Here is a 27,083-nt window from a genome sequence, read left to right as displayed (position 1 = left end):
CTGTCTTTTACATCATGTTAAGTCTACTTCATCTTTTTACCTCTGTTATGTCTTGTTGCGTCTTTTATGTCTTGTTACATCTTTTACGTATCATTATTATTATTATTATAATTATATATTATCATTATTATACATCTTGTCTTTTACATCTTGTTACATCTTTTATATCTTGTTATGTCTTTTACTACTTATGTCTTTGACATCGTTTTTGTCTTATGTCTGTTGTGTGTGATATGCACTGATTGATTCAACAAGGAATCGTCTTAAATCGTATGCAATGAAGCAATATATATATATATATATATATATACATATATATATATATGTGTGTGTGTATGTATAAATAATTCCCCTCAAATGCATTAAAACTAACAAGCCTATTTTGGAAATGTTAGCAGCAGAAATGCAGTAAAAGTAAAAATTTGTCAGGAAAAATAAATACTTAAGTAAAGTACAGATATGTGAAAACTCAATAAATACTATAACAAAGTGTTTGCACTTCTTTACTTCCTACCTGTGTCCACTTCTCCCAGCATGTTGTGTAGCGGTGTCCCTGTTAGATCTGTGCATCACGGTCAAATAAAAGGGACGGAATGGTCAAAAGTCAAACAGGTAAGTACATTTCATCTGGAATAATCAGATCAAGTAGTGCAACTGTTTGTCCCTCACCTTTCTCAGTCTCAACACTTCCAGGGCCACAGCAGTGTTGAAGGGGGTGCAGCTCAGAGACCCAAAGAAAGAAAGAACGAGAGAAAGAAAGAGAGCAGCCCCCAGTTTTCCTTCTTTCCCACTGATCATGTACAAGGGGGGTGGGGGGGGTGGCTTTGATCTCCCCTGTCCCCCTGAGAGCCCCAGTGAGGTGGGAGTGCAGTGTGACGGCTGTGGTACACGTTAGCTCTGATTAAAGGGAAATATGCATCACCGTATAGCGCTTTCCTTTTTATCTGCGCCTGCGACGTGGTGCGATGGCGACGCTAGATTGGGCCTCGATATGTACTGATGTCGCAGCTTTATCTGTGTTCCACTGGAGCTGAAAGCCACCTGAAGTTGAGTCACTCTCATTTGAAACCTTTGAGTCCCCATAAAAAAAAAAAAAGTTTGAAAAAGTTGAGGAGTTGACGCAAAGCTCACCGAGGTTGTTTTGTGTCAGGGAGCTGCTGTTGCTTGTTTGAGCAGCAGCAGAAGTCACACCAGAAGTGCCCTCTGACCTTTGATACAGGGTCATGTGGCTCCAAATCAATTAGAGCTGAGGACCTGCATTCCTCACCGCTGTGGCAATGACTACCGGGGCCGGGCCTGCAGCAGAGTGGAGAGCTTTTGTTTCTGACGGCATGGAAACTACGCAGGACGCATTCTCTAACATGTTTGTTTGAATGCTTGTCCGTGAATTTGGAGAGAGCGGTTCAGTGTTTCTTTTCCCTCTAAATGCATCTTGTAAAGCAGAAGGAAAAGCAAGCAGAGGGGAAAAATGGAGATCAGTACTACATCTCCATTCATTAAATATGAAGCCATCACAAAGCGTGCAGCTATTGTTTTTATGCTCCTCTCAGAACATGGCAACCTTACCTTTCTCTGAACCTCAAAAATAGTCTCCAACTCTCACTATCAACCTGCTTTTTGTAATGCGGATCACATGTGGTCCATTTAGTGAAAGAGACATCACGATGTCCATTAAAACCAAAAGGTAGGAGAGTTTGTCCACATATCTGTAGGTTTGATTATGCTAAAGCAGACAGATGGAAGGTCTGTTAGAAGAGGTGGGGGTGGGGGTACAGAGGTAAGGCATATATAGGCTTTTAAAAGCCCTGTGGCTAACCCACTTAGCTTGACCCCACATACTGCACACATGCACACACCTTTCTAGAGTGAACTATCTATTAATCCCATTCTCTGAATCTTATCTGATGAATACACAGTGAGTCCACCCTCTTGTCAGGCTCAACCCTCCACTCAGTCTGTTGTTTTTGCTACAGTAGATGATGTGGATGACTTTATTCTCCATCTCTGCTTTTTACCAGCGCTGATAAAACTAATGTTACAGTTATTTGATTATTAAGCTGCCTTTTCCTGTCTTGTCTTAGCCATGCTACCTGCTTGGCTAAAAACATGTCTGGTCTGTCAGTCAGTCCACTACTTTGATCAAGAAATAACTCACTAACTACTGGGAGGCTTGCATTGAAATTTGGTCCCTCTATGAATGGGAACAGAGTTAGTACAACCTGAATGTCACCTCCCCCATTATCTTTCAGGGGCTCGTAGCTGCAGTTAGCAAGCCTAAATTTATGGTTATTTTACCCAAGGGAAGCACAAGACTAAATGCGCTTGATATGCAATGAAAACAGTGGCCACAGTGAAGAATGGCATAGTGAAACTTCTTAAGATCACACACGCCCATTTTGAATGCGATTTCAAGTGTCAGTTCTGAACTTAAAGTATAATCTGCAACATTTTCCTTAAAAAAGAATGTGTAGATGCATATAAAAATATTTGATCATCACTTAAGACCCACTAGCAGTGTTTGGTGGTGGCTGTATCTGCAAAGACGCTGCACTCTGCCTGTATTTCCTTATTGTTTCTCATTGTTTTGCTGCACTCGGGACATTTAACCGACCCAAAAAGTTGGTATTTGACACCATGATGAGTTCAGGAAACAGGAAACAGGACCCCCAGGAAACTCTACTCCTACTCTACCTTTGAGTATCCACCTTTTCTTAGATCCATAAGACTGTGGAAATTTGGAACGTGGACCTCCAAGACTTGCAGTACCTCTGAAAGCACAACAGTCACAAAGTCCTCACAAAGCATATCTTTATTGTTAGAAACATCAGATTCTTCAGGTACACAAACAGTCACAAGCACAAACACTTTCAGTCTTTTTTTTTTTGGACAGTCAACATATTAAGTGAGCCGAACACATTATATCACCAAATGTGGGATTTTTCACTTTCCGACTTGTGCTGACAGTCATGTATGTTTCTCGTCTAACTGAGGAAAGAAGAGTCTGACCCTGGATTCTGTCACTTCCTGGTTTGTGTTGAGGGCTTGAAAACAAAGGACAGCTCACTGATGAACACCCCAAACATGGCATCTAATGAACAGCAGTACTGTAGTTTACCCACTCAGTGCGACACGTACACATCAGTGCTTTGCCCTTCTTTCAAAGTCCTCCTGTACTGTTGTGTGTCAGAAACATAAGGACAGCTCGACATGGCTTTTGCTGCCAGTTTTGGCAATGATATATTCATCTCTTGTTCCCCTCCTGCACTGTGACAGAACAAAGCAGCTGATTCACTAGTTACTCTATGTAAATATATATATATTTTCTCAATATATCTATATATTCTATCTATAGAATTAGTCTATATAGCATACATATACTTTTGGTAGGGTTTTTAAAACATTCAGGTACATTCACTTGACCCTGTGATGTTCTTTTTTCTTCATATGAAAGATAACTACAGACAAATGTTAGCGGAGCTACTCGCCATGTAGAAATGGCCTCCCAGTCAAGAAACAAGACATTAAGCATCCCCCAAATTAGAAGAAGCAAACATAACAGACGCCTCAGTGCTGGTTCTTTAAGCACCAACAACAAGCATAAATATACTAAAAGACCTCTGTATTAATCTAGAGTATAAAATAGCATATTTTTCTGGACTTGACAACAGTTTATAATAACTCTAATAATAGAGTCTGGGTGCACACAATTCCACAGGTGCGTACATGAGCTGGCAACAACAGGTAGGCAAATCGATGGTTTCCTTTGCGTATTTACTAAGTCAACGAAAGGTATTCTGTCAGTGGTTAAAACGCTTAAATGCAAACCTCACTTCTACAATCACTAGTGTGAAAAGACCCTTGGCATATCACAGAATACACATATAGGCATTAATCAACAAGTCAAGGAGATAGAACCTGGCCTACAGAGGACCACACTGACGATAAGCCACATTACGCATGAACACCAATTTTTTTTTTTTTCTTTTTTTTTCAGAAGGCCACGAGGATGTCACTTGGGTGCTGGTTAGGAAAGTGTTCCTTCATGGGTCCATGTTGACAAGAGGACCCCTAATACTGCCCTGTGAGAGTTCAAGTCACGACTGGAAAGATTTTTCCGTTACAGGAGCAATATTAATATCATAGAATTGTGTCCATGTACTGAATTCTTTTACCTGTAATAATCCAAGGCCAATCGATTAATTGTCAGCCAGTGTGATAGTAGACAGTGTGCCCTTATTATGAGATTTACATTTCTCTTATTTGGGGTCAGTGCACCCAAATAAAAAAAAACAAAAAACATATTAGCTCACTTTCCTATAGTGGAATCTAGCCATGCAGATTTAGTAGTTTCAGTCAAGATGTCATCTTTGAGATTCCTGATTTCACTCCTATAAAATGGAGGTGAGTGGAATTTGCTTGTGGTGCCTACAGTATTTAAAGGTGCTATATACGACATGTACCCAAGAAGTCGCTGTAGAGCTCCAGCATTTCAGACTAAAACAAATGAATGCTTTGTTTTTTCACTAAAGCTGGGGAGGGAAAAGTGTTGTCCGAACTCATACTGTCTATTTCTTGCCTAAAACATATTTTAGTGACTGTGAAGTTGTAATATGAGACAGTTACTCACCAGGCCATCATGTTGAAAACAGACACAGGGAAGATCAAGAGGGACTGGCTTGCTAAAAGAACAGAACAGCAAAGGCAGTGCTTCACTATATTGTTAAATTGCAAACAGTTGCTTGCGGACGTCAAAGGCTAAATGTTGTATTTAGCACCTTTAAAGCTGAAAGACAGAAAGAAAAGAAAAAAAATCATTGGGATGGGGGCAGAAATCTCAGCACAGACATCTCAAAATCTGAGGAGATAAAACCAAATGATCTGCACGGCTAGATATCACAGGAGGTAAGTGTTTGGGTGAATTGACCTTTTAACAGTTTTACTGTGTCAGCTAGGTTATAAATTACCCTTTTCATAACATTTAAATAAGCAGTAGAAAAAAACATAATCCAACAGGATATTAAATACATACCTCCAAATGAAATGAAGTCCAAAAACAGAACAGTGCAATCAAAATAACATGAAAAATAATGTCTATAAAATTGGATTCTCTGACCTACAGAGAAAATCTCTTATGAATTGTAACACAAAGATCAATTTTCGCCATTGGCTTGATATTCTTTTTCTTTTGGACCACGTCAAATGCCACAGCTGGAGAAAGATGGAACCAGTGCTAAAAGACATAAGAGAAACTCTCCATCCCTGTGCTGCTAATTGTTAGGACTGAGTGTATGACGAGGAGCCACAGTGAAGGGCCCCGTGCCCATCAAAGGGCTAGGCTGGATAGTGTGGGCTCGGAGCAGGACTGTCCAGATCCCCGACCGCCTCACCCTCTTGGCCAGAGTATGAGCTGAGGGCGTCCCACAGCAGGCCAGGCTGCTCACAGTGGTGGCGACTCCTCCAGTGCTCCATCACCGCCTCTTTAGTGTCCATCACCTCACTGCAAAGCACACAGTTAAAGGACGCACCCGCCGCGAGGACCCCGAGGCCACCGCCGCTATCTGGTGACGAGATGGTCCCGCTGTCAATCTCCTCCCGTCCTCGGTGGTGGGACATGATGTGCCTCTTCAGCTTGGAGAAGGAGAAGAACTCTTCGTCACAGCTGCCGCACTTGACCAGGTTACGCTTCTCGTTCAGCTGCCGCCAGTAGTGGGCGGCGTGTTTTACCAGCTCGTTCTCAGCCTCACGGCCACCGCGCGCAGCTTGGCCTTCGTTAACTCGGACCTGGACCTCCTCTCCATGCACATATAGCAAGTGCATCTTCATGTCGGCGAAGGTGGGAGTGATGGCCTGGCAGCGGCCGCATTTGATCTGCAGCTCCACAGGGTCTTCACGATCCTGCTCATCTGATGGTTCCAGAGAGTTTGCCCTGGTGAGGAAAAGAATGAATAATGCTTGTTCAGAACTTGTTTGGAAAAAGTTGCCAAGTCAATCAATCAGTATCTTAGACTGGGTGGCACCACACAGATGAATTTAATCTAAGATTGTCTCTAATCAGTTTAATAAAACTAGGTTTAAAATGAATAAATCCAGATTTAAAATTAATCTGAGCTCAGTTGCAGAATTACATTTGTGTGACCTAGTAAGTATATATAGGAAGTATTACTGTCTAGCTAAAAAGTTATCGAAAGGTTCCATTGTCTGCTAGCTAGCTAAAAAGCAAACACAATGTTACACTGTTTGCTAGCTCAAAAGTTAACATGTTACATGTTAAAAATTTATGAAAGGTTACATTGTTTGCTAGTAAGCTAAAAGCTATGCAACATGATAAAAGTTAAACCATGATTTAATCATTTAATAATTAATCCTCTTTGGTGCAACCCAGCCTTAACTTATATGTTAACATATGTGCATAACAGATGCAAAAAGATGCTACGGTCAAAATGAAAGAAGTGAACATGTATTCATGAGTTTTCTTGGTCGATAACAATCTCACCCCTCCATAGACACGTCATCCTCATGATGGCTGATGGACGGCTCCACAGTCAGCACCACTTTGTGGACCTCCCTCAGATGACTGAAGTAAACCCCCACGTATCCAAAGGCCTTCTCACAGAACTCGCAGCCTAGAGAGCGCCGTGGGCGTACCTCAGAGTGGTGAAGCTTCATGTGGGTGCTCAGGCTGCCAGAGTGAGCGTATGCTTTGCGGCATACTGGGCAGACGTATGGGCGACTGTTGGTGTGGCTGTTCATGTGGCTCTGGAGGTGATGCTTGAACTGGAAACAGCGGCTGCAGGTGGGGCACCGGTGGAGCGGACGGCTGCCTATGAACACTCTTGGATGGGAGGCACCTCTCAGGTGGAGGGTTACTGGGGCTTGTTGGGGAGGACTGTCCAGGGCCTTGGTTGCAGTAGTGGTGGGAAGCTGATGACCAAGTACCAGCTCCTGTTCTTGACCATCTGGGGTCATGGCAGGCAAGCTAACCAGTTGAGGAACTGTATCCATAACTAACATGGGCTTGGGTCGGATGCTGCGGTACTTCTTTGAAATGTCAACTTCCTTTTGTTTGGAGCCTGGAACAACTGCTGGCGGCTTCTCTGGCACCCTTCTACGGAAGAAAGACAAGGACCTCTTCTTTCTGGCTTCAAATGCCAAAATGTCTTCCATTGTCTTTCTCTTCCTCCCCCTCTTCTTGCCAGGTGGTTTCTGGAGGGCTCCCAACACAGGCATGAGTGTGGTCTTTGCCTGGGGCTGTAGAGGGGAGTTTGGCACCTGGTTGTGACCCATGGCTTCAGCTGTCTCGAGGGTCTTGGATGCAGGATCTAAGGGTCTGGCAAGCCCTGTCTGGCGAGAGGAACCCTTCTTCTCTGGGGACACACTGCTGAGCTGGGTGGCTGGGATGAGGGTGCTCTTCATTTTAGAGTAGGGCAGGATGGGCAGTTTACCCTTGGGTGGGGATGGGATGATCTGTACTGCCTTGCTGAAGATGGCCGGGGACAGGACAGTGATGCTGCTCTGGGGTTGGGCTGCAGTGGGCTTAGATTGACAGAGCCTCACTGCAGACTTACTTTCCTCCGGAGACTTGCCTGGGGAGCTTTTGACAGCAGCAGGGGGGTACTGGAGGTTCTGAATAAGGCCAGTTGTAGCAGGTCGTTCAGAGCCATCTGGTGCTCGCTCTAACTGAGAACCCGGGTACAGGACAGCATTGTCTGGGAGCAGAGCAGTGACAGAGATGTCAGAGGCTGGGTCAATCAGAATCAACTGCTCTGAAGGCTCCTCTTTGAGCACTAGGGTTTCCTTTGTAAGCTTGGGCTCCGGTGGTTCTTTCTTTATCACTGGTGATGTCCCACATGCCACTGACTTGGTCTGTGGTGTCACAGCAACCTTGGAGGGCGTTTTCACCCTGGAAGCTAGTGGTGGTGATTTAACCTTATCTGTGGTCCCCTTGCTCCTCACTGGCTGATATCTGGGAATTGGCAACTTGAGGTTCTTTTGAATCGACTGGGTTTGTTGCTGTTGCTGCTGTGGGGTCTGAGGGGAGACAGAAGGGGGCAGCGCCACCAGAGAGAAGGTGCCATCCTGACCAGCTATCTGCATCAGTGCATAGTTTTGGGTGGGCACAATAATGGACTTGGGGCTGGAGGCGGAGGTGGCCTCAGGGAGGGCAGAGGGAGGCTGGCAGGACAGGACCGCAGGGGAGGGGGAGGGCACCACAGCTGGGGCCTTGGGGGCGATGCTCCGGATCTGAAGGCTCTTCATCTGAAGGGCTGGACTCACTGGCTACCAACTGAAACAGAATCACAAAAGAAACAGAGTTTCATTAGTTACTGCACTGAGACTAACAAGTCTTAACTTGCCCTTTTCCTAAAGACACTTAGACTAGGTTGCATCAACAAAGATGAATTCAATTGAAGTTTTAGTCAGAGTTTAACAAAATAGGCTTAAAATGAGTAAATCTAGATTTAAAATTAAGCAGAGCTCTGTTGTGCAATTAAGTTTAGTAAATTTAATAAGTTTATTGATGTAAACCAAAAGTTTAATCAGTGTGGAGATGGTTGCTTACCCAAATGAAATTTATATTTGCTACTTTATTTAATTTAAAAATTAAAAAATAGATTAATTCAAGTGTTGTCAGGACCAAATAAGTCTAAAAGAGGGGTTAACTTTTGGCTTCTCTATATTCCTTAACGAAATATTACATTGTTTGCTATTTTGCTAAAAAGTTAACTGAATGTTACATTGTTTGTTATCAAATTAAAAAGTTAAGAGCAGGCTACATTATTTGATTGTAAGCCAAAAAGCTAACATGTTATATTGTTCCCTAACTAGCTACAGAGTTAACAAAATGTTACATTGTTTGCTAGTTACCTAAAAAGTTAACCACACGTTACAGTTTGTTAGCTAGCTAAACAGTTAAAACATTACACTGTTTTCTAGTTAGCTAAAAAGTTAGTGAAAGATTACATTGTCTGCTATCCAGCTAAAATCTAGATCTAATCTTTTTCAATTTTGAACTAGTTCAAAAGTTTTGTGTAACATAATTAAAGTTAAACCATCATTTAATTATTAAAAATGAATCATTGGTGCAACCCAGCCTTACTCTGTAACGCTGACCTATAAGCATAAAATGTGCTACAAGATTATGGTCACAGTGAAATTGGTGTACTTGTGTTCATGAGTTATCTCAATCAATAATAATCTCATCCCTCTACAGACATATCATCCTCATGATGACTGATGGAGGGCTCCACAGTCAGCACCACTTTATGGACCTCTCTCAGACTGAAGTAAGCCCCCACATATCCAAAGACCTTAGACCGAAAGCCTCTTACCTCGAGTTTCCACATTAACACTAACTGCCAACATTGCAACACCCTGTGTGATTGCAGTCTTACATCTGTTTCATCTAACATACTTAATAGGAATAACTGAGATGGCTACATGACTTCCTGTGGTCTTTTCTGAGAGCGCCAAGGTCATGAGTATAAATGTGACCTCACTACACAGGGCCTCAGTTTTTTTAAATGGTGTCATTACTGTGCAACCCAAGCAGCAGAAAGGCAAACACTGTCAAAAATATAGGCATCTGCACAAGTGTGACAAGCTGTCCTATTACCCATGTCTCTCTGGTCACACACAGCAGACTCACTCTCCCCCAGGCTAAGGACAGACTGCCCCCTTTGATTTGGGCTCAGCATGCAGTCATGGTACATGCTGGGGCTCTGCAGGGGGGTCCTTATACCCCCCCCTGCACTTCCTGGAAGGATCAGCCGGTGAAGCGTGAAAGCTGCCCAACGGCATCGTCTTTACCAGATGAAGAGGGTCTCCCCTCTCATCTCCTCCTCCACTGACCAGCACTGTAACCTGGCCGGAGGCGAAGTGGATGCCCCTGAAAGAAGCCCTGGATTTACTTTATCATCCCTTGTTCACAAACAACGTTTCATGGTTATCCAACGGGGATGAGGCCGTTCCACTCTGTGGATTGCCATTCTGACTGTGTTGATACAAAATACTGCTGAGGTCTACGGGGAAACTAGGAACCCAGAGTGAGGTTTTAAACAAGTCTATAATATCTAAATCTACCGTACAGTTTCCATCCATCAATCAAAAGCCACAGGTATGGCTTTAAAAACAAAGGCAAAATTCCCTTCATTTATATCAATACTGTATCTTTATATCAAACGGAGGGCGAGATTACAGTGGAATGCTTCAAAGGGCCTAATTGTAAACAGACCGTGAGGTTTAAATTTCACATTATGACCTGACTTTCAATAGCAGTGTTTGATACAGGCAGAGTTCCAACTGCACTCTGTAATACTAATCAGGATAAAGTGCAACAATCTGGTGTCACAAAAGGCAAATATTCAACATCATTTCTCAATACAAAAAACCTTCAGTTTTCATTTTCAAAGCATTCTGGGCTAGAAGCTTTATGCATTCAAAAAGAAAGAGAAGAAAAGAAAAACTGCAAAGGGCATATTGTTTAACAGCTGGAAGTGTTTCTGTGCGGAGAGATTATTTATACAGTACCCCCACCGCATTACGACTCCATAAAACTGGAGATATTCCTCCTCTGTGTGGATAGTTGACTCCAGTTTGACTGTGACTTTGGCTGAACACCGAGTGGAATAAAACCGTGGGATGTGTGTTCCTCTGGGCATTTTATGCGGCTATAGAAAGTGGGGGAACGGGATGGAGGCAACGCTTGGCGATTAATTCTACCACGTGAAAGTTTGCAGTTGGACATGACTGAGAAGAAAAGGTGTGTATCAACAGCTGGAGAAAGCAGCCAGCAGGCCTTTAATCCTTTTGTCACACATGATTCAGCAGACATCACCTGACACCAAGTAACTCCACACAAAACAAGTCAGGTTTTACTAGATCTGTTTGTTTCATTTCACCTGGAAAAACAGGAATAGTACGGAAGCAGCATGGCCATTATAGAGGGATGTCATGTTTGAACTTTATTTCTTTGAAATGTCTGTACTTTCAAGAAAATCAATGCATTTGATATTAGATAGTAAAACCATATTAGATAAGGCAAGAAGCACTTAACCAAACACAAACCCTGTCCTGACAATTTTGCTCATTTATATGCAAATTTGATCAGCAAGGTGATCTAACATCTAATCTGATCATGTACACTTGTGTTTCGATCATGTACTGCTCTTGTCTACTGTGTTTGTAAGCATCTGCGCACAGATGTATTTGCACAGACAGGTAGGTGCCACCATGGCGAGCATGTGGCAGGAGGAAGCAGGGACAAAAAGTAACTAGACAGCAAATAGTCAAATCATTTCAGTAACAGTTAGGATCATGAACTTTCTGCCTAATGAATGAAGCCTTAGGCATATACAACTGCACACAAAATGCAAGGAGGCTGGTGAAAATATTTTGAAAGCCACATTAATTAAGCACTTTCTTAAAAACACCTTTCAGGACTGTTTTTGCAACAAAACCTACTACTAGAAACAGGTAATTGAGTCCTTTCCTGTTTCCTGTGTTCTGATGTGATGTTCTGACGTGGCTGCCTGGTGAAAACCAGCCATTAGTAAACTGTAGAAGGCCGTGGACACCAGTATCTTGTCAGTACCTTGCATCTTTTACTTGAGTCTCTTTTTTAAACTCGATGGCAGATAATTTGTAACAATGTTTGAGCTATACTTGAACAGAAGCAGATAGAATTTGTCACCAATATGCAAAGAGTCGCAGAAGTTACTGACACAGATAAAAAGCCAGAAAAATTAGTGTGTCCACCCTGGTGTCATGATCCATCACTGCCAATTGGATCTAGAGATGAGCAGCACTTGTATCTGGGATATTTGGTCTTCAGTTTTGTACGGTTGGAGGAAGTGGAGACGTGTTGTCCATCTATTTGCTTTTGAAATTATGATGGTGTTTGATAAAAAGTTGAACCAAATTTCAATACTCAAATTAGCATCCAAGAACTGTGATTGTCTGCATCAATTTTTGTGCTAACCCATGTAGTAGATGTTGAGATATTTCAACGGATAAAAGGCAACTTTGATCAACTGGTGGCTTTGTACAAAAGTCAGGGTATGAGCAGAGCTTCTGGCTACCCATACAACAGTTGTTGCTATATTTTTAATCTGGACCAAAACTGTGGATCAAGTGATATTGCCATTCCTCAAGCCACTGTGCAAATGTGGCAACAATAATGAGGGAAAATGCTGACTAATCCTGAAAACTGTACATCAATAAGGCATTCTGCTCATTTACTAAAAAATGTTTTCACATAATAGGACAACAAAAAAGAGAAAAAGCTGCGAAGACCAACTGAATCTAACTGATCCCACAACAGCTGGTATTTTTGTAGTGCAGCTTTGCACTGATCTCTAGAGGCCCTGACGCTACCGATTTAACACATACTCGCACTCTCTGAGCTCTATGACAGGAAGTACGCTGATACAACAGGTGAGTGTGTGTTGATGATGATACAGCCTCAAGCCACATCAAGTCATTCACTTTAAAGAGCAGGGCAGTGACGAGGTCTCATTTACTGGCGTGGGACGACCAATTTTAATATTTGAAAAAGCTATAAAGGCTACAAATATCTGCCCTTCCATCCTCTCTCTCCATTATTCCCCTCAACAGCATGCAGGTTCTCTCCTTTTTCACATTTTGGGATAGTCCTCTCAGTGCGTGCTTCCATCTGCATGTTAACAACTCTCCTGCAGTTACGGTAGAGGGTAGAGAACAAGAGAAGAAGAGAAGGAGAGGGTTTATTCAACTGTTGATGTTCCAGTGACGGTCAACTTGCCCTGTCATTATCATTCTTCATTCTCCTGAGGTTGTTCTTGTGGAATTCAAGGACAGTGAGAAGCAGAGGAAAAAGAGAAACTGGCTTAAATAAAAGCCAGATCTGGAAACCTGCAAATGATCATAATGAACTAGACTCAGCTAGAACGTCTTCACTTACTACTTGATGCACCATCATTGTATGATACTGCCACAGCCTTTATCATAGGTGTGCTGATGAGCAGTACAAGGTTTTTGCCACAAGATTTGTGATCAAAAACTTTAAAAACATAAGACTTTGTGCTTCAAATTTTAGTCAGTGAAATCTTCATCACATGAAACCAGATAGTTCTTTTCCTCATGCTCTCAAGAGTCCTTTGAATGCAAACTCAGGGTGTGCCGTTATACGTCTTCTGGCAGGTTTCTCCCATCTTTGTTAAGAACGTCTGGAATGCTGTTCAAGTGGCTGGAGTTCTTAGTCACCTCTGTGACCAAGGCCCTTCTTGCCTGATTACGCACTCTTCTCTGGTAACAAATAACAGTCTTGGTAGTTCTATACTTATGTGCTCCAGGGAACAATCAAAGAGTTATGGTGCAGACATGAAGAATCCAGCAAGACACACCTGCTGGTTGGAGATGTACTGAAAGCTGGGTAGCCCATGCCCATGGTGACGGGTCACAAACTTTGTCATATTACACCTGTACAGTACGATATTTGAGAAACAGGCAATGAAGTAACAGAATCTTTATTCATATTTGATCACCACTGCCAAATTTGACAGTTTGATCTGAGTTTTGTGAACCTGCTAAGTTGTGTTGGACACAACCATTAGCATCCTGCACCTTCAGATATGGTCCAACTCATTGTCCTGCATCCATCTTGTACAGCACAGTTGAATCTCCTGCTCACCATAGAAAATCAATAGGATCTGTTGACGGATCAAGTGTGTCTGCACCATTAGAATTCTTTTAGACCCATGCCAAGATAAATGCCTCAATACAATTTGATTGTAAAGGTCCAAGAAAAGTTCCTTGGATTTCATGGCTTGGTTTTTGATCCAACTAACACTGAGAATTGTGGGCCACAAGTATGTGCTCTACCAAATTATATCCAATTAATCTAATTTGCATCAAATCAAGTTGTACAGTATGTAGAGATACAGACAAGATAATAAGAAAACATGGTACAGCTCACTCAATTTAGAGTGCCTACATGGCTCAGAGGGCGCTCTCATTAGCCCATTAACCAAGGTATTGTCTCAGTGTGTGAAAAATGCCCTCAGCTGCAAATCTAGTTTTTAGTGAGATCTGACTGGCCTTATCTCAACTCTAAGGGGGCATTACCCAGCAGGGCAAGGGGAGAAATGTACAGGGAGGTCACAGATGCTACTCAATCTGCCGCTGGATTTGAAACGCCAGCCACTCTAATCTGACTGGGGTCAGAGGTCGGGGCTAGGGTGACGCGAAAACCTGGTTTCTGGAGAGAATGTGAGAGACCGAGGGAGAAAGAGAAGGGAAAAAAAGGGTGGGGTGGGGGGTGATCCACGGAGACAGATTATCAGGTAAAGCCAGCGGGGTGAGAGGTGAGGATCTGCTGTTTATGCTGGAAACAGGTCAGGGTTGAGAGGGAGGGCAGTGCGGGGACGGGCCAGGCGTCCACCTGGAATGGAATGGAATGGAATGAAGTGGACTGCACAAGCTGCTAGACACACAAATTTCAGCTCACGCCCTCAAACCTGGACCTAGGTCACATGTAGAGGTGGTCCAGCCAAGACCGACCGGCTAACCAGCCAAAACAACCTGCCTATTGTTAGCTGTTAATGCAATTTAGTGAGAGGTGAAAGCGCTGCTCTGTGAAATGTCAAAACATGGAGAGTTCGCTGTGTTTTGGTAGCATCCCAGATGCATTCTCTGATTCTGTTTTGTCTCGCTTTTGGCCAGCTACTGTTTAAACTGCAGAGTCCAGCATTTCGCTCCCAGTCTATTTGCCAAACACAAGACAACCTTGTCTATTTTCAAAAGTGAAGCTATTAAAAAACACATGTGAAAATATCAGTCCATGGACAGGATTTGTTGACAGTATACAATAGGGAAAAGGAAGTTAGTTTCTTTTTCTCTTGTGGTGAGTTTCAAAAAAATCAAATCTGAAGTGTTTTGGGGGAAAGTGGAGCAGGGAGCAGAGTAGTGTGAGGTTTGTTATCTCCCTTGTAGGTGAGAGCAACGCTCATCTGGGACTCAAAGATAGAGCCTGGAGATGGAGGGGGTCTGGAATGAAGTGTGTGTGTGCATGTTTGTGTGTGTGTGTGTGTGTGTGTGTGTGTGTGTGTAAGAGGGAGGGAGGGATAAAAAACCAGCAGAGGCCAAGCTCCCCCAGGTTTTAGCCCAGATGAAAGGCCAGGATCTGGGCTAGATAAGAGGGCAGATCACGGGGGGTCGGGGCCAGCCGGCTGTGAGAAGCCATGTCCAGCGGCCATCTTTCACCAACCTCCTCCCGCCCTCTAACACACACAAACACACGAACACAGCATGTGGGATTAGTGAACCTGAGAGAGGTAGTTAAAAAAAATTAAAGATGTCTCTCACCGTTTTCAGCCCATTATTAAAACAAAATAAAAGACAATTCCCTGAATCTTGCAGTCCAAGAAGAAATTAGATCATTCCATTTTTTTTTCCTCCTGAGTGAACTTAAGCGTTATCTGTGCTCGATTGCTTCTTCCTGCACGCATGCTAACTGCTCATCTTTGCTCTTCAGGCTAAGGTGTACATGTGTGTATTGTGTGTGTGTGTGTGTGTGTGTGTGTGTGTGTGTGTGTGTGTGTGTGTGTGTGTGTGTGTGTGTGTGTGTGGAGCTAGGGTCTGGAGCGAAGGCGGTCATGGAGAAAATGAAATCAGTGTTTGCAGAGGTCCTTGTTTCATCTCAGAGCTCCGCTGAATGAGAGGGCCAAGGAGTGGGAGAGAAGGTGCATGCACACTCACACACACTCACGCACACATATATACACACACACACACACGTGCAGATCTGGTAGTATCCAGCTGCTCCTTTTACCTTTTCATTGCACAACAAACAGCGAAAGGTGTTGCAGGAGAGAACATTAGGGCACCATATGGTATTCATGGCATGCGCGCAAACACACAACCGTATGTCATCCACTGTCACCTGAGCAAATCAATGCGAGGGAGAAATCCATTCCAATTAGGATCCCGCTGCTCTGCCCTGCATGTGGATGTAGATGAATCGATATAGAAATCCCACCGCTAACCCGCCGTTTCTCTTTGAGAAGACATCGAACTGAGACTCTGAATATTTTGCTTTCAAGAAAATTCACTTTCATTTGTCTCTAAAATGTTTTCTAGGAATAACACTCATTCTTGAGAATTGGGACTAAACTGCATGTTGAGGGGTTTTGATTTTTACTCTTCAATTAAGCTGTAAATTAAATTTTAAAAGATCAAACTCTTGGCTATTAAATTTCGTAATGGGCCAACCTCCTAATGATATAATTTTTTATTAAATATAGATGTAAACTCCATCAGATGGAAAATCTGACGGAGTCTTACAGAGTTGACAAAATATTAAATTTTTTTCATTTCACAGTGTAGTCATAGTGAGCTGCCACTTTATTTTCTAAAGTTGCTCAGAGTTCTCTTAATGCTAATCAACCATTTTTAAATCCCAATTCTTATTAAGCTTTGACAGAGTTGACATGTTGTGGCTAACACAGAGCTGATAGAAATATTATTTTAAGAATCTGTCAAAAACTAGAAAGTTCATCTGTGTTCAAGCAGTCTTCCTACCTTTTTTAAACCAGGAAGTGAGACAGGGGTCCTTAGTTTATAGCTAACCCTGTTTGTGTCTGATTAAATCAGGTTTTTGCGAAAATCTGACAGTTGACGGAAATCAGGGACACAACTTTAAGGACCAACATTTTCATTAAAAAAATATATTGATTTTAAAACAAAGATGATTATAATAACAGATTTTATACCAATGTTATCAGTTGGTATTGTTAGTTTTACATTTTATTTTTTTGAGCACATTTTTAAATTGTTTGAAGTTGTGAATAATTATCTGGGACAAGTGTGTTTTCCTGCACAGAACAAGTTTAGAAATGGAAAAAAAAGCAAACCAAAATATTTCAGAAATAATATATATTTCATATATATAAATCCTTAAATATGTGAGTGATAACGTTTCTAAGGTGAGGCCCTCCATGGTGGAGGGATTTCAGAACTGCTGGTCACTACAGACGAACTGGACCCACAATAAAAAAATGAGGCACTGCCCTTTAAAGGCAGGATGCTGTAAACCCCTGACAACTCATGACCTTTGACCCGATGTCCAACAAGGCCATGTGTCATCCCTGGGAAGCTGGAACGTCTTCAATCATCCATGCTCACACATGAACCAAATGACTGCACACACAAACACAAACACACACTCACAGTCGCATGCACACAGATGACATGGCTGCCGGCTCAGAGCTGAGTGGCGTCGACGTGGAGCGGAGGTGACAGCAGCGTGTCCGAGTGCGTGTGCGCGTGTGGAGGTGTGTGTTCAAGGTCTCAAGTGTTAACGTGCTCCCCCCTCAGGCTGCCAGCGCTGCATTAGCCATCCAGACTTTGCTCAACACTAAACCTTTACCTGACCTTTCCCTCTGCCGTGACATTTAGACCCTTGTGAATAGGTCAAACAGCACTAAAGAGTGGTGGAAAAATGGAAGGGAGATGGAGGAGAAAAAAAACAGAGAGGGGTGAGGGCTGTCAGCGCAGGGAGGTGACGACAGATGTGTGTTTGGGAACGCGCAAGAAACAGAAGCACCAATAAGTGAGAGTTCCAATATTCCTCAAATTCCCACAGTTAAAACCTCATGCAGAGGGCAACATTTCAGTTAAGATTTTACCCTCCAGACCAAATTTAGTTGTGGTGGGTTAGTTCATCATTAAGGCCATCATTCAGTGTGACAGCACATGAGGATGGGCAATTTAAAAGGCCACTCTGCTGAATTCAAGCCTGTGAAAAAGCACAGGCAGCGTCAGATATTTCGTTTCATTTTCGCAGTACATTTTGCTGAGTGACCAACAGGAAAGGAAGGCAGGAAATGATGAAATGCTGTGCAAGATTGCTACAGAAGTAGATAACACACATGAAAAAGGTTATATTGGTGGATGCATGACATAACAGGACATACAAGGTGTCCTTGTACCAATGTGGAAGCAGATAAAAACGCAGTGACTCAAACAGAAGGACACAGTCAATGTAACAGGAAACAAACACATTGTTCTGGTTTGCAAATACAAAAATGAACAGTGTATTTTACTTGAAATGTAGCCTACACATGTCATGAGACTATTATCATGTCCTAAACAGCAGACTGCAGACGGTGAGAAGCATATCCCAAATATCAAGGCCACGTTCCCATTCCAGCTGAACAAGAGGATATGAAATCTGTGTGGCCACAAGTAAGGAGCTTGGTCAGACTGTAGACCAGTGTTTCAAATGTCGAGAGGCACGCACAGGGCCGTGGCAGGTTGAAATTACAGTATGTAATCGTGGAAGTTTGCGGTGGTGTGCGTTAGGCTGTCAGCCAGAGAGTGCAAAAATGAAGGATGGGTTTATTATAAAAGCTCCTCACATCAGATTTACTTCAGGAAAAACGGGATTAAGGACTGCCCAATTTGTAATTAATATCAAACACATAAATATATAAAAACAATAGCATTATACATTGCAATGTTTCACTATGGACATTGTCTTATGCCCAACCAGACATCATCCAACCCTAATGTGTGTATATATACACATACACATACATATACTTTATATCAAAGGTCAGATTATGTTCCCTGTGGAAAGTGGGGGGCTCATCTGACAATACTAAAACAGGGCTTGAATCGCCAATACTATTTTCTATATAAAAGTGGCTTATGTACTTCATGTAGGAGAGATCAGTGTGTCCTTTTTTATGAGGTGAATGCATCAACAATAGGCTAAATCTGCCTAAATATAGGAATCCTATACCTCTTACAATTACACTAAAAGGTTATTATACTCAGCCATTTTCATATCTCAGCTTTGAGATATATTTTTAAGGGGCTTATAATGTGAATGTCTGAATATACATTAATCTCCTCTGCTTATGTAACAGCTACTGATGAAGATAACAGTTTGTAAATATCACATTAACCACTGCTGAAGATCCAATATGACTAAAATATTAATATTTACCTTACTATACACCTGGATATTCCTTGTCTGAGCCTCTCTGAAAAGACTCTGCCAAAAAACTCTGACTCTGTGTCGAGGGTCTGGGTGCTGTGACATTTCTCTCCACCTCCTCCTTTTCACCCCTTTATTTCTGTTACAGCTCAAAGCTCTCTTTCTCGTGGTGTTTTGTTGAGTGTTTGCACAAATTTGTATCCAACAGCCTTCCTAATACACACATTTTCACTCACAGCTGTGAAATAGCTCTGAACGAAGCTGGCCCTTTCCTTCAGATTTCCTTCACTCAGATTAAACTAGCCAGGGGCTACTGCGCTGCGCGTGCTTGACATGAACAGACAACAGCAGTACAGCAACGAGTACAAGTTTTAAAGGGACAGTTCAACCCCCAAAATACATATTTTTCCTCTGGCCTGTAGTGCCATCTGTCCATCTATACCATTTGATGTGAGTTGCAGAGTTTTGGAGATACTGGGCTGAAAGATGTCTGTCTTCTCTCCACTATCAAAGAACTAGAAGGCACCAGTCCTGTGGTGCTCAAAGCACAAAACAAACCATTTGAAAAACTCAACAGCAATGTCTCTTTCCAGAAATCATGACCCAGTTGCTCAAAATAATCCACAGACCTTGTTGTGAGCAGTTTCATGTAGGAACGATTTTTAGTAGTAGTAGTAAGTATTTTTATGATCCAACATGAAACTGCTCACAACAAGTTTTGTGAATTATCTTGAGTAACCAGGTCATGATTTTTGGAAAGAGACATTGGTTAAGAATTTTTCAAATGTTTTTTTTTTTTTTTTTTTTTGGTGCTTTGAGCACCACAAGCGGAGAGCCATGTAGTCCCATTATACTGGAGAGAAGGCATAAATCTCTATGGCTGATATCTCCAAAACTCTGCAACTCATGCTAAATAAATCTAGACAGATATACAGATCTACAGACCAGGGGAAAAATATGTGTTTTTGATTTTGGGGTGAACTGTCTCTTTAACATTTAACAATGAATGTTGTTTGCACAGACACTTCTGTTCTCTGGTACAACGTAGAGGAGACTAAAACTCCCTTTTTTGGTACTGATCTTTCTGACGCTAGAATCAATCTTTAAAAACAAGATGTATATCGATATTTTTTTGCGATCAACCACCCACCCCAACGCAAAAAGTTTTGTGATTTTCCATAACAGACAATCCAACAAGCACACAGAGGTACAGGTACAGGTACTGCGGACAATATGGACACATTATAGTTCTTTTTATACTAATAATTTTAGCCTTACAACATGTCTGCATCAGATAGCATGACCACAACACAACAGGTTGAACACTGCACTAAAGATTTGTACAATAATTTTTATTTAATCAGGTAATCTCTGCTAAGTATAAGAGGTTCAAACCTGCACTGCTTGTGGCAAACAACAGGTCCATTTCAATCTAGGTTTGTCCTCCTGGCCTCTCCATTTGTCCATCATTTATTAATCTGCCGCTCTGTCCCTACTGACAGACATGCAGTGTGAGCTGTAACGCACTGATAAACATCTACACTACTCAAGACGAAAACCTGTTCAGACACACAAACACTCTCACAGACGGGGACTGCAAAGAGTTTTTGTTCACGTTGGCCCCTTCCAAGGAAAAGTGATGCCACTGCAACCTCGACTGGGACACTAAGAAAACACCTGCGCTGCCGGTCCCACCTTAATGATCACTCATCGCATTGGGAGAACTTTAATGGGGGCCCTGGAAGGAAGGAAGCTGCCAGCTTGCTAATTTTAGGCACTCTGCATCTCAGATGAAACGCTGGGAAAGGCAGCGAGGAGGCGTGGAGAGGCGGGAAAGTTCTCTGTCTCTCACTTTCTCGACTTTCTGGATCATGTCTTTTTCTAACTATCATTACCCCCTGCATCCGCTATGAGAGAGAGTCTCATAGCTCTTTGATTCTCTGAATCATTTCTCCCTCTCTTCCTGTTCCCAGCCCTCCCTCCCCCCTCTCTCTCCCCCTTCCTCTTCCTTTCTCTCTGTCTCTTTTCCCTTTTTTTTTCCCTGACTCTCTCTTTCATTCTCACCTCCCTCCCCTTCTGTCGGTACCTGAGTAAATAAACAGTGTTGTGTGGGATGCTAATTAGAGCAGGTTCAGGGACGTGACGAGCCCAGAGACAGATAAACAGCAAGGTGGGGAGGAGAAGAGATGAGATGGAAGGGGGAGGTGGGGGTGGAGGTAACCCACCCCAAGGGCAACACAACACAGACACAAACATGTCAGCTTAGCGGTGAAGGACAGACAAGAGTGGTTTTGGCTTTCAACCCAACTTAGGGCGGCTTTGAAGCGAAGGGCGGTAACAGGGGTAGAGGACTTTGAAGAAGCTGCCATGGAGCGAAGGGCACTAGCAAGAGAAGAGGGCACGTGGTGGAGCTTCAGCCACGATGAGGTGGAAGAAAAGGGAGCGTCGTGCAAACTTCCTTAATGACGTGCTCCTAGAGACCCGGTGCAAGATCAAAAGAATATGCAGATGATCCCAACAGTTCTTCTGTTGAGGTGAGCCTGAGCTTCTAAAAGCAGGTCAGTGTTAGACAGCTTGTTCTTGTTTAACATACGATGGCCTTTCTGGGGGGAAATGAGCTGCTGGGGATGCAGGTGAAAAGGTAACGCTACAAAGGAAGGATGAACACAAACAAGTGCACTTGCACTTTGCGGAAACTTGTAACTCTACACTGTCAAAGCAGAAATACAGTATAATTTCATCAGACGGGCTGCTGGCCGACTTTGAAATCACTTGCACTTTAATTGTATTATCTTTTAAATCACATCTCTACATGAGCTACATTTCATGTGACATGGCAACAGAACTGCAGTCACTAATGGGAGGAGTTGAAACTTGCAGACCTTTTCCACTGCAAGAACTTAACCTGCACTTCCCGTAACCTGAATGTTTAAGCAGTTTGTGTGGCTTTGGAATGTCACTCATCCTTGTTTTTTCATTGCATTTTACACAGTGAGACATTTTGGATATACTATCTGTTCTACAATGACTCACAACACTGTAGAAAACTACCTTTCAAAAGCGGTTTTTCTTTAAAGATAATGTAAAGCAACAATAGATGTGTGTTCTGAGTTTGAACAACAGTTTAATGATCTAACTGCACAGTTCATTATTACATAGTTCTCAGTCTTTTCACGTTTTCAACAACTATTTCTGTCTGACATGTATAGTGTATTTAGAAGAAAAACTCCCTTTTTCCTTTTTTCCTTCCAATCATTTAGAAAGCAGGGATAGACGCTACTATTTTTAAGCACTGGCTGCGTGGGCCCCCAAGCCCCTAAATCTGTTGGCCAACGTATTTTTTGGGGGCCCAAATGCAAACTTATGTAAAAATAATACAAGAAAGACAATTTAATACAGCCTTCCTTAACTATGACACTTCTGTTGTCCACTTTTCACAAGAATTGCGTGGTGTTTCCTGATGAAAAACAACCCAGACTTTTCAGCTAGTTAAGGCAAAGTAAATCAGGGAACTCAACCGGGCAACTGGTAAAAAAGAATTTAAACTATTAAAACTACTTTAACTAATAATAAAGTAATTTTTCATGCAAAAATGGCTTCATATATGGAGGTTTCCTGCTTTCCTCCCTTTATTATCATATTGAAAGGAATGTCTTTGCCTACTGACTTACAAAACAAAACATTTAAAGACATCATCTTTGACTTTAAAAACTGGGATGGACATTTTCCAATATTTTGATATTTTATAGACATTGCAGCCATTATTTGATAACAAGGACAAACAAATTTATACAATGGCACTTAAAAATTTAACTTTGGGCCAATACATGTCTGATCAGGCAAATGAAAAAATAGATCTATGTTGAATCCTGGATGTGTTGGATTTTAGCCACTTAAACTCCTGCTTCCATTCACTCCTTAATTTTCACTGCCACTTGGTTTTGTCATCATCTTTTGCATTTCTGGTTCTTCTGTAAGGGTCGTGTTAGCAGTTTGAGTCGACTTAGTAAACCCATACTTCAATAGCCCCATAATATCGGTAGCTAGCCAGCAATAAGTACTGTTTGCTGTTTTCAAAGAATGTTGAACTAAAAGGCGCAAAGGAATCGGGATGTTTGTGCATCTAACACTGTGTTGGCGAAGGCTCACAGTATAGGCATAAGACTTGGTGGCCACAGGGGGCAAGAATTAGCCAGAGAGTAACTTTTTTGGCCAGGAACCATTAAGCAGTGGTTTAATGTTGAAACCTGGCCATAGGATGATGTTTACAACCCAGGTTAGCTCTTCATCAGGCACAGACGCATCATCTTAAGGCGTTCACCTGTTTTTGAAACAGGGCATTTAACAGTGTTATGAGTCATTGTGAAACAGATAGTGTCTATTTGTGTCTATTTTTTGGACTCAGCACCAGGACAGAAAATATGTGCATGTATTATACAAACTGACATTTTGGATGTACTTCATTAAAAAGGCAACAGGGCTGACGCCATGTGTGCTGATTCATAGGGGAGTAAAGTAAAGTTCTGTAGGAAAGATGACAAGCAAGAAGTGGGGCTGACATTTTTACTGATTTTCTGTCAGGCAGACATTAGATACGTTAGTTAGCAAGCTAATACACTGATGGAGAACCAGGGACACTGCTGGGGCTGGAACAAGCTCGCCAGTGGTCAAACACGCCTTTCAGTGCATCTAGCAACTTCATAATTCGTCAGTGTGCTGCACTGCATGCAATGTAATCCATTATCTCGTCCTGTGATCCATTATACGTGTCCCCAAAGTGGGTGGAGAAGAGTGGAAACAAAAGCTGAATTTGTGACAGTGATTACAGTTCACGCAGCGAAGAAGACTACTAGATGTGTAAGTCAATGTCACGTTCCACAAACCTCTCCAGCCCCCTAATTACTGTGGTTGCACACTTTAATCGCTTTTTAAGACTGTGGAACACAGTTATTGTTATTTATAATAAATCATATTCTTATTATTATTTCAGTGGATCTTCAGGAGTCTGAGCAGCTCCAGCAGAGTGGCTCAGTGGCCAACAGTGCTGCGCTTGTATAAACAGCTCCCAGGGGTGACTATGTGTTAACTGTGTATGTAAAAAAAGGACTTTACTGAAAACAGCATGAACGCTCAGTCATTCTGCCTAAATAAAGTCTTCAGAAAACAGCTTTTATTATCTTTCAAAACTACTGTCATTCCTGAAGATTTGGTGGATCCTTCCTGTGTGTCTCCGTCTTTGTCTCAAGTCCATAAACTGAGCATCTGCTCAGGTGTCTTTGTTGGGTTATTAAACCCGTAGGAAACACTGTCTGGCAGGATCAAAGCCAGCCTTGGACCGTAATGATCACTGATGCTGCTGTTAAATTAACCAGACGTGAGTGCTGTTCACTCTAATGGGGGGATTTCGCTCCACTGGAAGAGGAGGTGAAGAGAGGCAGTGGACCAGGTACGAGACAGGAGAGGGAAAAGGTGGAACAGCTACAATAGCAAGAGACAATTTGAACAGATCATGTTAACACTGTCTTTAATGTTACTCTGAGATGTGTCATGATTAAAAGACATCTTATGATCCCAGATTAGCGCCAGATTGGTAATGACAGGTGCGGGGAGGAAACCTTGCCATTACAAGGACTTGCATAAGCTTTTAATCTCACGTTAAGTCCAGCGCAAACACTGATGAGGAGGCAGAGAGGGGAAAGTGGAAGGTAGAGAGGATCACGGTATATCTAAGAGATTGCGGAGGAGAGGGGAAATGGAGGGAAATGTGATGGCTGGATAGATGAGCTATTTTTATAATGAGGTCAGTGTGAGCTGTGGGATTTCATTCTCCTGGGAGACACACACACACACGTACGCACACACACAGGGGAACTGCGGCGATGTATCGCTCCTGCTGAGTGGGGCGGCCTCTGTCCATGGGAAGACGAAGACGAGGAGGGGGAGGAGGAGGAGACAGAGGGGAGGATACAGACAAACCCAAATGTCAGAGAGAGGATCTTGAGGATTTTGGTCATAACCTGATTGGTCGGAGCGGTCCTCTTTTCCCCCTCCAGTACAAGAACACAAGGACTGATGCTTAATTATTGAACAAGGCTGACATTCAGTCATCTTACCAAACATTCTCCTCCACTCCCATGACTCCCACTGCCTCTAATCCAGTAAATTTTGCAAACATAATGACAGAAAACACTGCTACCATTCTTTGCAGACACAAGACCCTGAAGTGCAATTTCTCATTCAAGGGCAATTCACTTTTTTGTGACAATCTTTGTCTCAATGCACTTTTCAGTTACTGTTTACGTTGGTATATACAGTATTTAGTACCTTTAATTTATTTTGTTTATGCTTAACTTTTTTTAAGGAGGTGGTCCATATGTATGTTGTACTAAGGCTGTTAGCACAAGGCTATTTTTGGCCTTTGATAAATACAAATTTAATGGGGCAATGTGGCCAAAATGTAGAGCACCCAAGCAAAAACCAGTGGCGCAATAGTAAGTTTACAATTGTATGAAGATAAACCAGTATCAGTACAAATAGCTGATAATTAGTCTGATCGGGCATCGTCAGTAATCAATGCAAACACATTATTAGACTAAAACCAACAACAACAACAACAAAAAAAATCACAGTCAATGTCAGACAATCTTACCATACTTTAGCAGTTACCTAATGTTTCTGTAGTAGTGACAAAATGTTAAACAAACAGTACATACAGTATTGACTGTTTGAATTAAACTAAAGCTTCCTGCGCTCTCTGGGGAAAATGTTATACCAAACTTCCTTTAAGAAATATGACATATTAAGAAATTCCTTATGTGTACGCGCAAACACATAACTCTAGAAACACAAGATAAAAGGTGTTACGTGTCAACTGTCAACTTGCTTGTGTTGGCTGGCTGCATTATTTTAGTGGAAGAGGACTGTGGGAATGAGAACTGAACTGTTGAAAAGAATTAAGATTTCTCACTAAAGTATGTGCTTGTTGGTGGATCAAATACACGGCAAATTAAACACAGACTAACACTGTTGATTCACTGTCTAATGTGTGTGTGTTAGAGTAGTTGTTTTGACCGTTATTAAAGTAACTCCCTGATTTGCTGCTTCCTGTTTGGTGCCCGTTAAGTCAAAAAGCAGCCCATCAGATGTTACAGCAAGTTTAAACTCTATGTTTGTCTGCAGTAAGCTAACAGTATGCAGAAATATTCTGGTAAACTTAAAAACACATGTGTATTAATACTTATACAGATTTTTTAAAATGTCCCCAGGGTGCACTCAGAGCTTGGTAAAACAGTTTTTTTTTCTTTTTATTCCCCTTGAGCATGGAATGAAGTGCAAAATACCATTTCTTTAGAAGCACTCCCGTCTTTGAAAACCTTTAAAGGTCTTTTACAGACTAACCCTGAAACATGTTGCTGCTTTACATAATCCTCGACCTGTGATGAAATGTGATATGGATATTGCTGGTATGGCCTGTATGTTTTACTGTTTCCCTTCTGTTATTTTTTTATGTACTGTATGTTTTCTAGCCCATGAAATTGCCTTTTATGTGAAACTGCTTGTGCCTCCGTCTTTGACCAAGACTCCCTAGAAGAAGAGATCTCGTATCTCAATGGTACGTTCTTGGATAAATAAAATAAATAAATACAATTACACCATACAGTGATTAGCTGCTTATCACATAACATGTTAGCTCATGTTAGCTAACAGGTTAGCTCTTAATGTTTATGTACATACTAAGGATCGCTACTGTTGATGTCCAGCGTGATGATGGGGAGTTTGTTTATTGCTGCATCGCATGTAGTTTTAAATGAGGAAATCCACTGCTATTTAAACTACTCAGTACCTTTAATTTATTTTGTTCATGCTTCACTTGAATATAGCAGGTGTTCATTATGTATGTTGCACCCTCAGGCTTGGAATGAAGTCATTTTTAGTGCAAAGCTACATTGGTCTTTGGTAAATAGAAATTTATTGGGGCGTTGTAGCCAAAATGTACGGCACTGAAGCCAAAACCAGTGGTGTAATAGTTTTTTTTAATCTGTTTGTGTACTTCTGCTGCTGTGATAATTTCCCTGTGTGGGATCTAAAACTGTATCTACTCTAAAAA

General features: G+C 42.0%; 1 protein-coding gene across 1 annotated transcript in view; it reads right to left on the bottom strand.

Moving 5' to 3' along the window:
- Positions 1-2,791: 2,791 nt before the first annotated feature.
- Positions 2,792-27,083, bottom strand: part of znf438 (zinc finger protein 438) — a 62,690-nt gene continuing 38,398 nt past the window's right edge. Inside the window, exons 3-4 of the mRNA XM_084747457.1 lie at positions 6,494-8,284; positions 2,792-5,926 (exon numbers count right to left, since the gene is read on the bottom strand). Of these exons, the coding sequence (XP_084603583.1) occupies positions 5,332-5,926; positions 6,494-8,256 (2,358 nt within the window). The 5' untranslated portion in view covers positions 8,257-8,284 and the 3' untranslated portion in view covers positions 2,792-5,331. The remainder of the gene's footprint in view (positions 5,927-6,493; positions 8,285-27,083) is intronic.

The sequence above is a fragment of the Lutjanus erythropterus genome, chromosome 21, assembly GCF_056507025.1.
Source record: "Lutjanus erythropterus isolate fLutEry1 chromosome 21, fLutEry1.hap2, whole genome shotgun sequence".
NCBI classification, from domain to species: Eukaryota; Metazoa; Chordata; class Actinopteri; order Lutjaniformes; family Lutjanidae; genus Lutjanus; species Lutjanus erythropterus.
Note: the sequence above shows the minus strand (reverse complement) of the source record. Positions and strands in the feature narration are given on the sequence as shown.